Below are 15,864 nucleotides of genomic sequence, written 5' to 3' on the forward strand. Positions count from 1 at the left end.
CAACAGGCAAGTTCAAGAATGTTCGTAGCAACACTACTTGCAATTACACTCATCTGGAACAACCCAAATGCCCATCAACAATACAATGGAAGAATGGATATATTACAATATACTCATACAGTGGAACAAATGAACCAAACCTAGATGCAACTATTATATGGATGAATGTCCAAACATAATGATAAATGAAACCTCGATGAGAAGAGTTCATATTGTGTTATTCCATCTAAAGCTAAAGTTTGAAATTTGATAAAAAAAAAAAAACTATCAAAACTCATAATCCTACGGTGCTAGAAGTTGGGACAGTGATTACTTTTCAGAGAGGTAGTGACCACAGGGGCAGTAAAGGGAAGGAGGACTCCTGAAATTCATGTAGTATTTTGGCTTTTTAAAAAAATCTGGGTTGCTTGTTGCATTAGTTATGTTCACCTTATGAAAAACATAAAAAAATCACTTTTTACACTAATTGTTGCACATTTTCTTTTAATCTGTTACACTTCCACAAAGAGTTCTTTAAAAAAGACAATGTTCTATTCTTAGAGAATTAACAGCACAATATTTACACTGTGTTAATACTTCTAGCCTTTTTCTTATCTCTCCCCATAGAAGCAGACAATAAAATATAGAAGGTTTTGTTCTTTTAAAAAATAGTATTAATTTCAATTATTGCCTACACAACAATTTATGGAACGTTCCATTTATCTCAGCATAATAAGATGTTTTTTTCAAACTCTAGTTTAAAATCCTGCTGTTGGGCATTTCTCCAAAGAAGACATCCAAATGGCCAACAGACACATGAAAGAATGCTCAACATCGCTTGGCATCAGGGAAATACAAATTAAAACTACGATGAGGTATCACCTCACACTGGTCAGAATGGTTAAAATTAACAAGTCAGGAAATGGTAGTCCTTGGTAAGGATGGAAAGGGGAACACTCCTACGCTGTTGGTGGGAATGCAAGCTGGTGCAGCCACTCTGGAAAGCAGTATGCAGCCTCAAAAATTTTAAAATAGAGCTATTCTAGGGCCCAGCCATCGCATTATTGGGTTTTTACCCCAAAGATACAAATGTAGTGATCCAAAGGGGCACGTGCACCTGAATGTTCATAGCAGCAATGTCCACAACAGCCAAACTATGGAAAGAACCTAGATGTTCATCGACAGGTAAATGGATAAAGATGTGGTATATATACATTAATTCATAATGATGAAGATTTGAATCATTTTCATTAAAAAAAAGAGAACATGACAAAAACAAATACATATAGATGATTCTATTTAAGACTATGTTATCATTTCTTTCAGAATATTTTACCACATATGAAAGACGAGTTTTGATATAAATATTTTATTAACTACAAGAAGGAAAGGGGCAAAGAGAAAACACAGACAGGCAGGAAATAAAAGTTTATCTAAAAATTTCCTTTGCAAAATAATCCTCTGACAAAGATGAGTTAGTGGAAAGAATGAATATCCTGATACTCTTCCCAATAAAGTTTATTTTGAACTGGTAAGGGATATTATTATTTATTTCCGTGGTTACCATGATCCTGTGATTACAACTTACTCCATGTTTTGGAAATCTATGCAACTTCCTTAAACAGCTACAGAGTACAGATTTAAGGGAAGGGAAAGTAGTATCTATGATCTCTTATTAATTTTAACAAGCATTAAGATCTTTCAAATATTATAATTAAATCACAGGTAGCAAGTGATAATGCTTATAAATTTTCTTTTCCCTACTGTAAATGTTGCTAATTTACTTAGCAACTGACATCAGAAATTCAAATATCATTAAAATAAAATTTACTGAGAAATTGTGAATCTGGGTTCCAGAAGACCCACAGACAATGCTCCAGGTATGGAATCACTCACGTAGAGATGATTTTAGAAAGGCATCACTCCAGTGAACTAGAGGATAGTGTTACTATTGCCATAAATGACCAAGAAATCCAGTTTTACTGGTGTGATTTCTATAATGAACATTATGAAACTAACCTAGTATAAAATTAGATAATCTCTTTCAGCAAAACATTTGAAGCAATATTAACTTTTGTAAGCTCCTATTATATATATAAAACTGTTAAAATGTCATACTCTCACTTTCCTATTTTTTAAATACCATGAAATACTAAACTCAGCTCAGTATGAAATGAATAGGACCTACAAACATTTATTTATCAAAAATAAATTTTAGTATTACTTTAAGATCACAGAAGTCAAAGACATAAATTTGGTTTTTACTTTTGAACAGCACTGCACTAAATTTGAGGAGTCAGGAAAGTTTGCCAAATGCCCAAATTTGTGTATACAGAGATCACACCATTTTGACTTTGAGTGAGGTTCTAACTCCTAATTTTGCCTTCTTCCTTTAGGTTAAATTTAGATAGGCATTTTAGAAACTAATTTTTAAGTAAGACAAATAGGAGAGTCAATGTGTTATTAATCAGGTTTGCCAGCTGTTACATATTCAGAATTGGGGAACTTACTCTGTGACCTTCAGCAAGTCGCTGAGCCTTTCTTTATTAAAATGTCACAAATGGGGACGCCTGGGTGGCCCAGATGGTAAAGGGTCTGACTCTCTATTTCAGCTCAGGTCATAATTTCAGGGTGGTGAGATCCAGCCCTGCCTCGGGCTCTGTGCTCAGCGGGAAGTCTGATGGAGATTCTCTTCCCCTGCCCCTCCTCTCTCTCTTTTTCTCTCTCTCTGGCTCTCAGGTAAAATAAACAAATCTTTTTTAAAAAATATGTTTTTAAAAATATGTTTTAAAAAAATGTTTAAAGATCTTACACCTTCACAAAATGCTCTGCAACTTTCAAGGACTGTGTGGCTCCCAGCTAGAACCTCTGACGAGCAGAGCCCAGCGATGTGTGCACAGGAAACACTTCTGCCGTGGTAGCCTAAGAAATCCTAGCCATGCTTTGCGCAGCTTAGGCATTTTTATCTCTTTTAATCGTTTTTTATAATTTGATTAATATGATTGGAGTGGTTAAGAAAGGAAACCGTGTATAACAAGTTATGCACTAATACAAAACCGTTTAGATTATGTTAGGCTTATACTTTTGATTACTCTAGCTTTCTAATTTAAGACAGCTATAATTTATATACATTTATATCCCAAATAAAAAAAATTCTCATCTAGCAATCACTGCTAAGACTGTTAAACATTTTGACTGGCAGGATACAAGGTATGCATGTGTAATGCTGTTTATTTCTGTAAGAGTAAAGTGAATAAACGCAGCCACCTCAGGAACTAAAAACAATACATGAAACAAATCATATACCTAAGGAATTTGCAAACTAGTTTTTTTTTTTAAGATTTTATTTATTTATTTGACAGTCAGAGATCACAAGTAGGCAGAGAGGCAGGCAGAGAGAGAGGAGGAAGCAGGCTCCCTGCTGAGCAGAGAGCCCGGATGCGGGGATCGATCCCAAGACCCTGAGATCATGACCTGAGCCAAAGGCAGAGGCCTTAACCCACTGAGCCACCCAGGTGCCCCTGCAAACTAGTTTTTTAAATATTCTGTGAAAATATATGGTAGAGAAGCGTTAGTGTATCACTTCACAATTATCTGGTAGGAGTCTCAAACATCATATATATTAGAAACATCTTATGAATTGAAGATTAAATTACTGTATAATTAGAAAACAAACTTAGTAGTTACCAGAGGGGAGGTGGGTGGAGGTTAAATAGGTGATGGGATTAAACAGTACACCTGCTATGATGAGTGCTAGGTGATGTATGGAGTTGTTGAATCACACTATATTGTACACTTGAAACTAACATAACAGTGTATGTTAACTGTACTGGTGAAAAGAAAGAAAAGAAAAGATAAAATAAAATATAGATTACTATATAATTTCATTTATATTCACTCTTGGAAGTATAACTACATTACTATTAAAAACACCTGATTTTGAATTCATTTATATAATTTTAAAGGTCCTTTATATTAGTAATACATTATTACACAGGTAAAGGCTTATGAATTTTAATTACAGAAATTTAATTACCTACCTTACTTTGTAGGAATTTTATATGACTTAACATATTCGTTTCTCACAAATAATAAAATTATAATTAAAATAGTCTTTACTAAAAAATTAAATAGAACTTCCTGGTCAATATTTATGGCTTAATTTATAGGAAAAAATAAAATGAAGACGATTATGACCACTTTAAATAAAAACTATTTTCACTTTTGGCTTAGGTATGAGAGATGAAGTCACTCTACCTCACAGAGCAGTAAGTCGATGATGTGGAAGACCATGCAGAGTGGGAACTTGGCTGTAAAAAGAGTGAGGAACCACTGGGAGGCATACATATGAACTTCCAGGTTCAGAACACAAAAATGGTGATGCAGGTCCGGTAACTGCTCCTAAAAAGTCAAAGTGGAAAACTGAGAAGCTTTATTTCCTACCACAACTGTAATTTATGACTAGCTTTCTATGACCATTCCAGATTTTTCGCAAAATTCATTCAATTTTATGTAACTACATGGAAGTGATCATGGGAGATGAGCCTGGGACTAGGATGATTGAGGAAAATAAAGGCAGACTTGTCATGGCCAAATACCAAAGATGACCTCTTGCACACTTGACTGTTCTTGTTTCTTAGTAAATGCTCGCTTTGACAGAATACCTATGGTCTAATGAACGTCATCCCTCCAGAGTCAAGTCCAGCACCTGATCAAATGGGTTGCCGAACTACTTAGGAAAGAAATAGATCTACTCTTTGGAGACCACTTAATATCAACATCATCCGGGATCTGTGATATCACTTGCGTATATTTTTGGGGTATTGAGACAAACCCCAAACATAATCAGACTTCAAAATAACCTATCTTTGGACATTAAAAACTGACAAGCTACAGAAATTGTGCAAGGGTATAATGCATGATATAGGATGTCTCCTAAAAATACCTTTATGCTACCCTAACGCTTTTTTCTCCTCAATTACGTAAGTAAATGCTTGTCAAAAGCATGAAAGGAAAGCTCAGAGTATTGGCATAGCTGTTCCTATAACTGAAAAGCAAAGACATGTAAAAGCTCACATTAGTTTTGTTTTCATAAATGGATCATAAAAACAAACAGACAAAACTCCCTACTTCCTACACAAAATGCTTTCAGAAAAACACCCAAAGGTACCCATCAGGTACTTTAAGTGGGGTGTCCTAAGGTCATCCGGTCAAAGAATGCTAACACATGTTAAAATGTGTTTGGGTTTCTTCACAGTACCATGAACTTGCTATTCATTTATCAGGTACATTTATTTGACTCTCAAAGCTCTTAAGAATACTGAGCTTCAAAAAAATGTAAACTTCTGAAAATAAAAGGTAAGAAAGTGAATAATCCCAAATATTTACTTAGAAGAATTAAATCTCAAAAAGAACCTATTGCTTTTATTGTCCACAGTTGCCCAGAATCTTCTACACAATCTTTCTTCTCCCGATGAAAGCACATGTGTCATTGTGCTTATAGTTCTCTTAACATCTTTCCCCTGTCTCAATTCTTTTTTAAGGTCTTCTACCTTCCAACATTCTCTTCTCCCAGTAAAGCTGTCTTTAATCTCATTGCTAATCCTGTGTCTTCCCTGTTCTAGTCTTTTAGTCTCTTATTGACTTCATGCCCTCTTTATACACCTATGGATCTCCTGACAGGTCAGGCCAATGGCTCCTACCAGTATCTCTAGTGCTGTGTCCCATTACCTTCCTCCTTAATCACTTTACTTTTCTCCAATATGGAATCAATCCATTCATGTATTTATTTCACATTTCTCTTGGGTTCTCAATACCTCAGATAGAGAAAGCCATATAAGCATGTGACACAGGCCCATTATAAATTTAAGATTTTCGGGGCGCCTGGGTGGCTCAGTGGGTTAAAGCCTCTGCCTTCAGCTTAGGTCATGATCCCAGGGTCCTGGGATCGAGCCCCGCATCAGGCTGTCTGCTCAGTGGGGAGTCTGCTTCCTCCTCTCTCTCTCTGCCTGCCTCTCTGCCTACTTGTGATCTCTGTCTGTCAAATAAATAAATAAAATCTTTAAAAAAAAAAAAACATTTAAGATTTTCAACTTCAGGTGGAATTTCAAAGCTACTCAGGAATTCCTTCTATTAGCACTAGTCAATAGCATCTTGCCCTTGCTCACAATCTTTTTTTATTATGTAATATTTTACTTATATAAAATAATATGTTCTTCATACATATAAATTTACACAGACATATTGTGAAACAGTAACATACATTGTTTGAGATCATGAAATTATAGGAGAAAAAATTTTAAATATGTCCCTATATTAACATTTATGTGTTTTTTATTCTTTTTCAATTCTTTTCTGTCCCTTTTAAGAATTCTCTACATGTGGATCTAAATATAGTACTAGGGCTAATTAAGGGAGGGAAAGTTCTTAAGTATTTCAATTTCTATTCTTTAAATATCTTCATTTCTTTACAAATATACTCAGGAACCTTTTCATTGACTTAACTCACTATATTCCCACTTCAAAGTATATTAAAGTTGAATATTTACAATGGAAGACTATTTTAAAAATGATCAAATGGTTAAATAAATATTAACAGCAACATAGATACTGGTCAGAAACCAAATATATCTACATTTTTCTGTAGAATTCCATTAAACTTTCATGAATTATTATTATTCATCAATTTTATTAATTTTTCTGTAACTCAATCCCTGAGTGATAAAAGCCCAATTTTTATTTACCTGTATTAATCTCTCCAACTGATAGAACTTGCAATGAAGATCTTCAAAGTTGTTTTTGTAGAGATCTCGTAAGCCATAGTCATACATGATTTTCACCAAAACACAGAACGCTTGCTCTTCTGGCATCTACAGGAAAACAGATCACATAGAACACGGCTGAGTGGCATTTGGCCAGAATGGCAGAAAAGTTCCTTCCTGTTAACAGTCCTCTGTATTAACGTCTAAAGGCCTTAGTGAATGAACCTCTTCAGAGCCAGCCTTCAGCAGCAAAACAGAAAAAATTTGTGTTCAAACCTTCCAGTTTCCTCACTTGAAATGAACTTCGCTCTTTTGTGATTTCAATCATCTTATTATTCACTCATTCAGTCATCTTAAAAACAGGTAATACAGTCACATGATTCAAAAATCAATACAATGCAAAAGTATGCAAAGGTAAAGTCTTACTCCTCTCTGTCTCTGTATCAGAATTCCTGTACCTGGTCTCTGCCTCTATGGTATAACTTCGTAACTACACTCAATCATTTTGCATGTATCCTGCTAGTGTTTCTTTATGCAAATAAAAGAATCACACTTATTTTATTTTTTCTCTTTCCTACATAAAAGATAACATTCTTTTCTTTTTAAAGTTTTTAAAATTTATTTGACAGAGAGAGAGACATCACAAGGAGGCAGAGAGGAAGGCAGAGGGGGAGGGGGCAGCAGGCTCTTGCTAAGCAGAGATCCCAATGAGGGGCTAGATCCCAGGACCCTAAGATCAGGACCTGAGCTGAAGGCAGAGGCCTAATCCACTGAGCCACCCAAGCACCCCAAAAGACAACATTCTATGTACATTACAAGGCATATTGCTTTTTCCCCCTGAATAATAGCCACAAAAGAGGGATTTGTGGGTCAAAGGATAAATGTAATTTTTATTTTGATAGTGAGATGCTGTCTTCCCATAGTCTTCTTGATGTTATTTTCTTTTTACATAGAAAGTTTTCAGGAAAGATTTTTATGAACTTTTATCATTAAGAGTTAAATGATAAAATCGAATATACCCTTTCCAGAGGCATTTTTATCTGAACAGATAATGAAATCTGAAATCCAAGGAAAAAATCTCTAAATTGTGGTATCAATGAACTGAAGGAATTTAGACAAGATATATATCTAATATTCTAGAAAATACATCAAGCAAACAGAAAAAGATTTTATCCTTAACGCAGTGTCCTAAGATAAAAATAAAACTGTTATGTAAACATTTACTTTTTTTTTTTTTAAATAAAGACTTTATTTATTTAAGAGAGAGAGAGTATACACACCAGCGGTAGGGAGGAACAGAGGGAGAGGGAGAAGCAGGCTTCTTCCCCCCTGAGCAGGAAGCCCAATACAGAACTCTAGCCGGATCCCAGGACCCTGAGATCAGGACCTGAGCTGAAGGCAGATGCTTAACTAACTGAGCCACCCGGGTGCCCCTGTAAACATTTAATATCAATGTCATTTCTCTGAAAGTCTGACCTTGGCTGATTATGGTTTATGGTATCTGACACCTTTGTTAGATTAAATTCTCTGTCTGAACACTTAATTCAAGTAGAGGTCTATTTTATAAACCCCTTCTCTCCTTATTCCCTTTCCATTTTGACTACCCCTTTATTTGTTTTCTAATTAGGGGCCAAGTTAGTAAAGTTTGTCTGTAAGGGCCTTTTCAGCCAGAGCGGCCTCACCCCAGTTGAACAGCCATTTTCTTGTTTATGTAGTAAAACTTAAATTGATCCTGCCCCCCCCCCCAAACTTACTTAAAAACAAGTCCAGGAAACCCAGGTAACAAAGCCCAAATACAAGGGTGGGTCAGGTCAGGTGGATAATAGCCCCAATGCAGGGATGAGTCTGGTCATGTGGAGACATCCAATGAGTAAAGCACGCATAGTGTCCCCTGGCTACCAAGGAGTGTGGGCCCCACCTTTTGGGCACCTTTTGGGTGCCAATTCTAACCAAGATGATAGGCTAGTTCAAATAGCTACTATGGGGTGAATTGTAATTAATTGGCCACCTGTGTGCGGCCAGGCCCAACCACATGGCCTTTGCTCTATAAAAGTTAGTCTGTAAGGGAGGGAGGGGTCGTCGCCCTTTCTGTAAGGCCCTGACCAGTTGGTTTGACGGTTGGTTTGATTCTCGATGCTTGGCGTTAAATAAAGCTTTGCTTGACCTCCGCTTTTTTTTTTTTTTTTTTTTTTTTTTTTTTTTTGGTGCACCGTTCCTGGAAGTACTGCAATACCAGGTCGATGCGTGGAGTGGACGGAGCAAGCTCCTATTCCATCTCCCTGCTCCAAAAATCCATTTAATATATTGTCCTCGGATAGAGGACGTATCAGATATTAAACTGATAAGAACAGATACTACACTTGATCTTAGCCAAAAGGCCGAGAAGCGATTGACCTCCGCTTTGTTATCAGTCTCGCTCCTTTGACCATGGACCCATTACTGGGGGACTCAACATGTCAAACTGAGCTAGAAATGTAACTAGGTTTAGAAATGTAACTTAGGCTACACTTAGAAATGTAACAACATTTATTTAAATTCCTACACAAATTGGCCACTTCTATATTCTACTTATAAACCATGAAATACATAAATTAAATAAAACCTCCTAAAGTTAAGTAAGTACACTTTGCTGTTGTCATTTTGAGTCTATAAACATTTGCTTTTTTTAAATCCTGTTTTATCTGTGAGGTGTTTGGAGCTTTGACCCTAGCTGTTCAAGTCAGCAAATATTTTTCAGCTTATACTAATTTATTCACAATACAAGTACACTGTATTCTTTCCCTCTTTAACAATCGTTGTCATTGAAGCTTCAAGAGACATTAACTTGCACATGCATGGTCTACTCCTCCTCCTGATGAGGGAGCACGAGGCTGGCTGAAGATAAAGCAAAAGCTGGTGCCTTCACCCCCTCTCCCTCCGCTCCCCCTCAGTCAGTTGAGTAGCATCCCTCAGGCAGTCCTGACTGCCATGAACAATAAGCAAATAGTTAGGTTGCAGGGATCACAATCCTGAAAGACAGGAGTCTCCCTTGGCTTACAAATGTCCTAAATCTCACTAACAAAGACGATTTATAGCAGGATTGTGACACCCCACCAAAAAGTCTCCCAACTATCTTAATGCTAATGGCTGGTCTAAAGCAAGCGCAAGGCTAATGCTAATGCTAATGGCTGGTCTAAAGCATGGGGGCCTCCGGTAGGCCTCGGATATCCTGGCCCTCTTTAGCATATGAATACTCCATTCAACCCTTCCTTCCCCTCACCTTCCCCCAACCGCAGGGTACTTAACCTGCCATCCCTCACAACCCGGGGCAGCTGCATCTCCTCCTGCCCACGGGTCCTGTCCCCGTGGTTTAATAAACCACCTTTTTGCACCAGAAACGTCTTAAGAATTCTTTCTTAGCCGTCGGCTCCGAACCTAACCCCACCGAACCTGACTTAGGTTCTGGGACTCCATCACTCCTACTGCCAAGGTCTAAGCCTCCCCTTCTCCCTCTCAGAGCGCTACTAAAATGGCCACACAAAACTGCTCATGTAGGGGAACTGCAGCCAGCCCTAGAGAAACTAATTCAGTTACAGTCTCCCTCTTTCTAAGTTCTATTGAAACATTTATCATTTGGTAGCCTACAGAGGGGATAAACCTTTAGTGCTTTGCATGAATAAAACCATTAAAGCAAACAAAAGGTTTAAATGCCTTTTGGTATTCACACATGCAGTCATTAAACAGGAGAGACGCATGCACCTTATGGCATCTTCCCAAAGGACTAGTATATAGGCAACTCTCCTTGACTTTGATAGGAACACAAAAATCCTGGGATAGGGGAGGTAGGTAGGATGTGTAGATGAAGAGTTAGACATCACCATCAGCTAGAGCGCAAGTAGAGGCACTGGGTGAATTAGTCAGGAAAATGAACATAAATTGCTGCTTTGCTTTTAGGTATGGAGCTTCAATTCTCCCTTCCTCCCTCCGTCTATCTCCACCCTTTTCCACTCTCTCTTCTCCACTCCCTGTTTCTCTCTCACACAGAAACAATATATTTAATATATGTTCTTCAAAAACAAAAGAATTTTTAAGTTTGAATTTTATTCCCCCAAATAATATGGACAATCCCAGTCTATAAGCTTTATTTATTTTTTTTCAATCTACATTTGTCGGGGGGGGGGTGAGAAGTCTTAGAGCTATCATCCTTCATGTGTAGCTTTAGGCAACAACATTTCTAAATAATGATCACAACAGATAATAGACCCATCACCTCACATACTTACAATTTTTGTGTGCAGTAAGAACTGTTAAGGTTTCTCTTAGCAACTTTCAAATATACAATATTGTCAACTATAGTCACCAAACTGTTACATATCCAGAACTTATTAATTTTATACCTTACAAGTTGGTACTGTTTCACTCACTCACTTCCCCCACCTCGTGTGGCAACTACCAATTGATTCTCTTTTATGACTTCTTCTTGTTTATATTCCACATATAACTGATAACATATGGTATTTGTCTTTCTCTGTCTGACTTATTTCACTTAGCATAAAACCCCTGAGGTTCATCATGTTATCACAAATGACAGGACTTCCATTTTTATGACTGAATAATATTCCATTAAATGTAGATACATTATCTGTACCCATTCACTTGCTGATGAACATTTAGGTTGTCTTGTCTATTGTAAATAACGTTGCTATGAACGTGGGGGTACTAATTTTGTCTCAAGATAGTAATTTCATTCTCTTTGGATATATACTCAGAAGTAGAATTGCTGGATCACATGGTAGTCTATTTCTTTTTAAAGATTTTATTTATTTGACAGAGATCATAAGTGGGCAGAGAGGCAGGCAGAGAGAGAGAGAGAGGGAAACAGGCTCCCTGCTGAGCAGAGAGCCCAATGTGGGGCTCGAGATCATGACCTGAGCCAAAGGCAGAGGCTTAACTCACTGAGCCACCCAGGCGCCCCCATGGTAGTCTATTTTTAATTTTTTGAAGAACTTCCATACTGTTTTCCATAGTAATCGCACCAATTTACATTCCCATCAACAGTGCACAACGGTTCCCTCTTCTCCAAATCCTTGCCAATGCTTATTACCTCTTGGCTTTTTCATAATATCTACTCCAACAGGTGTGAGGCAGTATCTCACTGTGCTTTTGATTTGCATGATGATGGGTGATGCTGAGCAACTTTTCATACACCTGTTAGATTTTGAATATCTTCTTTGGAAAAATATCTACTCAGGTCACTTGCCACTTTCTCACTGGATGATTTTTTTTTTTTTTTCTCTTCAGTTACAGGAGTACTTTATATGTTTTGGATATTAACCCTTATCAGATATGTGGTTTGCAAATATATTTTCCCGTTGTGTAGGCTGTCTTTTCATTTTGTTGATTTTTTTGGCTGTGCAGAAGTTTTTTAGTTCATGTAGTCCCACTTGTTTATCTTTGCTTTTGATGCTTTTGATGTCATAATTAAAAAATCATTGCCAAGACCAATGTCAAAAAGCTTTTTTATCTATGTTTACTTCTAGGAGGTTTATGGTTTCAGGTCTTATGTTTAGATATTTAATCTATTTTAGTTTTTATAAGAGATATAAGATAGGGGTGCAGTTTTATTCTTTTGCATATGGCTGTCCAGTTTTCCTAACACATTTATTAAAGAAACTATCATTTATTTCCCCATTAAATATTCCTAGCTTCCTTGTCAAACATTAGTTGATGATATATGCATAGGTTTATTTCTGGGCTTTTAATTCTGTTCCATTGGTCTACATATCAACTTTTATGGCAGTATCATACTGTTTTGATTACCAGAGCTTTGCAATACAGCTTGCAATCAGAAAGTGTGATACCTCCAGCTTTGCTCTTCTTTCTCAGGATTGTTCTGGATATTCAGGGTCTTTTGTGTTTTCACACAAATTTTAGATTTTTTTTTCTGATTCTGAAAAACTGTCATTGGGATTGCGCTGAATCTGTAGATGATTTCAGTTAGTAGGAGCATTTTGACATTACCAATATTTTTGATCCGTGAGCATGAGATATTTTTCTATTTGTGTCTTCTTCAATTTCTTTCTTTTTTTAAGATTTTATTTATTTATTTGACACAGAGAGAGAGAGAGAGAGAGGGCACATATACAAGCAGAAGGAGCAGGAGCAAGTTTCCACTGAGTGAGGAGCCCAATGTGGATCCCAGGACCCTGGGATCATGACCTGAGCCAAAGGCAGACGCTTGACCAACTGAGCCACCCAGGTGCCCCTTCAATTTCTTTCATCATTGCTTTATAGTTCTCAGTGTAAAGTTATTTTACCTCCTTAATTAAATTTATTCCTAAATTTTTAAATTTTTATGCTATTGTAAATGGGATTGTTTTATTTCTTTTCCAGATAGTTCACTGTTGATTCCATATTTGGCAACTTTACTGAATTTTCTGATTAGTTCTAACAGTTTTTTTGGTGGAGTCTTTAGGGTTTTCTATATATAAGATGATGTCATCTGCAAAAAGAGACACTTCCATTTTTTCCCTTTCTGATTTGGATATCTGTGATTTCTTTTTCTAGCTGATTGCTCTGGCTAAGATTTCTAGTATTATGTTTAGTGGGAGTGGTGAGAGTGGGCAACCTTGTATTGTTCCTGGTCTTAGAGAAAAAGCTTTCTTTTTCTTTTTTTCAGTGGAAATGTATTTGACACACAACATATTGGTTCCAGGTATACAACCTAATAGTTCAATATCTGTACATAATGTGAAATGATCACAAGTCTAGTTTAACATCAATCATAATACATAGCTCAATTTTTTTTGCAATGAGAACTTTTTTTTTTTAAGATTTTATTTATTTATTTGACAGACAGAGATCACAAGGAGGCAGAGAGGCAGGCAGAGAAAGGAGAAAGCAGGCTCCCTGCAAAGCAGAGAGCCCAGTGTGGGGCTCGATCCCAGGACCCTGGGATCATGACCCGAGCTGAAGGCAGAGGCTTTAACCCACTGAGCCACCCAGGTGCCCCAACAATGATAACTTTTAAGATTTACTCTATTAGCACTTTTTAAATATTCAATACAGTATTATTAACTATGCTGTACATTACATCCTTATGACTTGTTTATTTAATTGGAAGTTTGTATCTTTTGATCCCCTTTCACCCATTTCATCTACCCCTACCCCCCCCACCTTTGGCAACCATCAATTATGTCTATGAATTTTTTGAAAAAAATTCTACATATAAGTGAGATCATATATATTTGTCTTTCTCTGTTTATTTTACTTAGCATAATCCCTTCAAGGTCCATTCTTGTTGCAAATGCCAAGATTCTATTCATATATATATATGAATATATATATATATATATGACGCATATATATATATATATGACGCATTTTCCCTATCCATTTAACCATCAATGGCCACTTAGATTGCTTCCATATCTTGGCTATTGTAAATAATGCTACAATGACAATAGGGGTGCATGTATCTTTTTGCTTTAGTGTTCTTTATTTCCTTTGGATAAATACTCATAAGTTGAATTGTTTGATCATATGGTAGTTCTACTTTTAATTTTTTGAAGATCCGCCATACTGTCTTCCACAGTGGCTGCACCAATCTACATTCCCACCAATAGCATACAAAGGTTCCCTTTTCTCCACATGTTTGCCAATACTGTTTACCTCTTGCCTTTTCATAATAGCCATTGTAATATATATGAGGTAATATTTCATTGTGGCTTTGATTTGCATTTCTCTGATAATTAGTGATGTTGAACATCTTTTATTATACCTCTTGGTCATCTGTATGTCTAGAGGGAAAACTTTCAACCTTTCACCACTGAGTTTGATGTTAGCTGCTGGCCTGTCATATAGGGCCTTAATTATGGTGAGATGCACTCTGTACATAATTTTTTGAGAATTTTTATAATGAATGGATGCTGAATTTTGTCAAATGCTTTTTCTGCATCTACTGAGATGATTTTTATCTTTCATCCTACTAATGTGATGTATCCATTTATGATTTATGTATGAACCATCTTTCATTCCAGGGATGAATTCCATTTACTTGTGGTGCATGATCCTTTTAATGATATGGTCAATTCTGTTTGCTCTTCTTTTCCAGTTTTTATTATCTTCTTCCTTCTACTAACTTTGGGCTTAGTTTGTTCTTCTTATTCTAGTCCCTTGGGGTATAAAGTTAGGTTATTTGAAGTATGACTTTCCTTGATGCATGCATTTATCATAATAAAGTTCCCTCTAGAATTGCTTTTGCTGTATTTGGTGTGTTTCCATTTTTCTCAAGATATTTTTTAGCTTTCCTTATGATTTCTTCTTTAAATCACTGTATGTTCAGGAGTGTGTTAATTTCTGCATATTCATGAATTTTCCATCTCTTCTCCTCTAACTAATTTCTACTTTTATGGTTACAAAGGCTACTTCACATAGCTTCTATATTTGTTAATTTCTTGGGATTTTTCTATGGCCTCACATATGATCTATCCTAAAAAATGTCCCATGTGAACTTCAGAAGAATGTGTATTCTGCTGGTTTTGGATGGAATGTTTTGTATATGGCTGTACGGTATATTTGGTTTATAGTGCTATTCAAATTTCCTTATTGGTTTTCTGCCTAGATGATTCGTTGTTGACAGTGAGGTATTAAAGTCCCAAATATTATTGTTGTTGTTCGTTTCTCCTTTTAGTTTTGTTTGTATCTTCTTTATATATTTAGGTGCTCCAATGTGGGCAAATACATATTTATAATAGCTAATATCTTCTTGATGACATTTTTACCATTAAATGATGACTTTGTATCTTTTGACCTTTTTTAGCTTAAAATCTATTTTGTCTAATATAAACTCTACTTTCTTTGAGTTACTATTTGTTTGAAATAACTTTTTTTATCCTTTCACTCTCAGTTTATGTGTGTCCTTATGACTAAAGTTAGTCTCTCTATAGGCAGCATATAGTTGGGTCTTTTTTTTACCCCTCCAGTAAGGTGGACAATTGATTCTGATTGGACAATTAATCCATTTATGTTTAAAGTAATTATTAATAGGTAACAATTCATTATTGACATTTTGTTGTGTTCTGGCTTTTTTGTGGGTACTTTGTTTCTTGCTTTCTCTCTTGCTGTCTTCCTTTGATTTAATGAC

General features: G+C 36.2%; 1 protein-coding gene and 1 non-coding gene across 3 annotated transcripts in view; both read right to left on the bottom strand.

The window, feature by feature from the left end:
- Positions 1-15,864, bottom strand: part of RABGAP1L (RAB GTPase activating protein 1 like) — a 770,846-nt gene that overhangs the window by 261,520 nt on the left and 493,462 nt on the right. For both annotated transcript variants that reach the window (XM_044267366.1, XM_044267367.1), the window contains exons 16-17: positions 6,723-6,848; positions 4,237-4,380 (exon numbers count right to left, since the gene is read on the bottom strand). In XM_044267366.1, coding sequence (XP_044123301.1) covers positions 4,237-4,380; positions 6,723-6,848 — 270 coding nt within the window. The remainder of the gene's footprint in view (positions 1-4,236; positions 4,381-6,722; positions 6,849-15,864) is intronic.
- On the bottom strand, positions 8,940-9,130 carry LOC122918953. Its single transcript, XR_006386729.1, has one exon. It is a non-coding gene; the product is annotated as a U2 spliceosomal RNA (small nuclear RNA).

This window comes from Neovison vison, chromosome 10 (assembly GCF_020171115.1).
Source record: "Neovison vison isolate M4711 chromosome 10, ASM_NN_V1, whole genome shotgun sequence".
Classification (NCBI taxonomy): Eukaryota; Metazoa; Chordata; class Mammalia; order Carnivora; family Mustelidae; genus Neogale; species Neogale vison.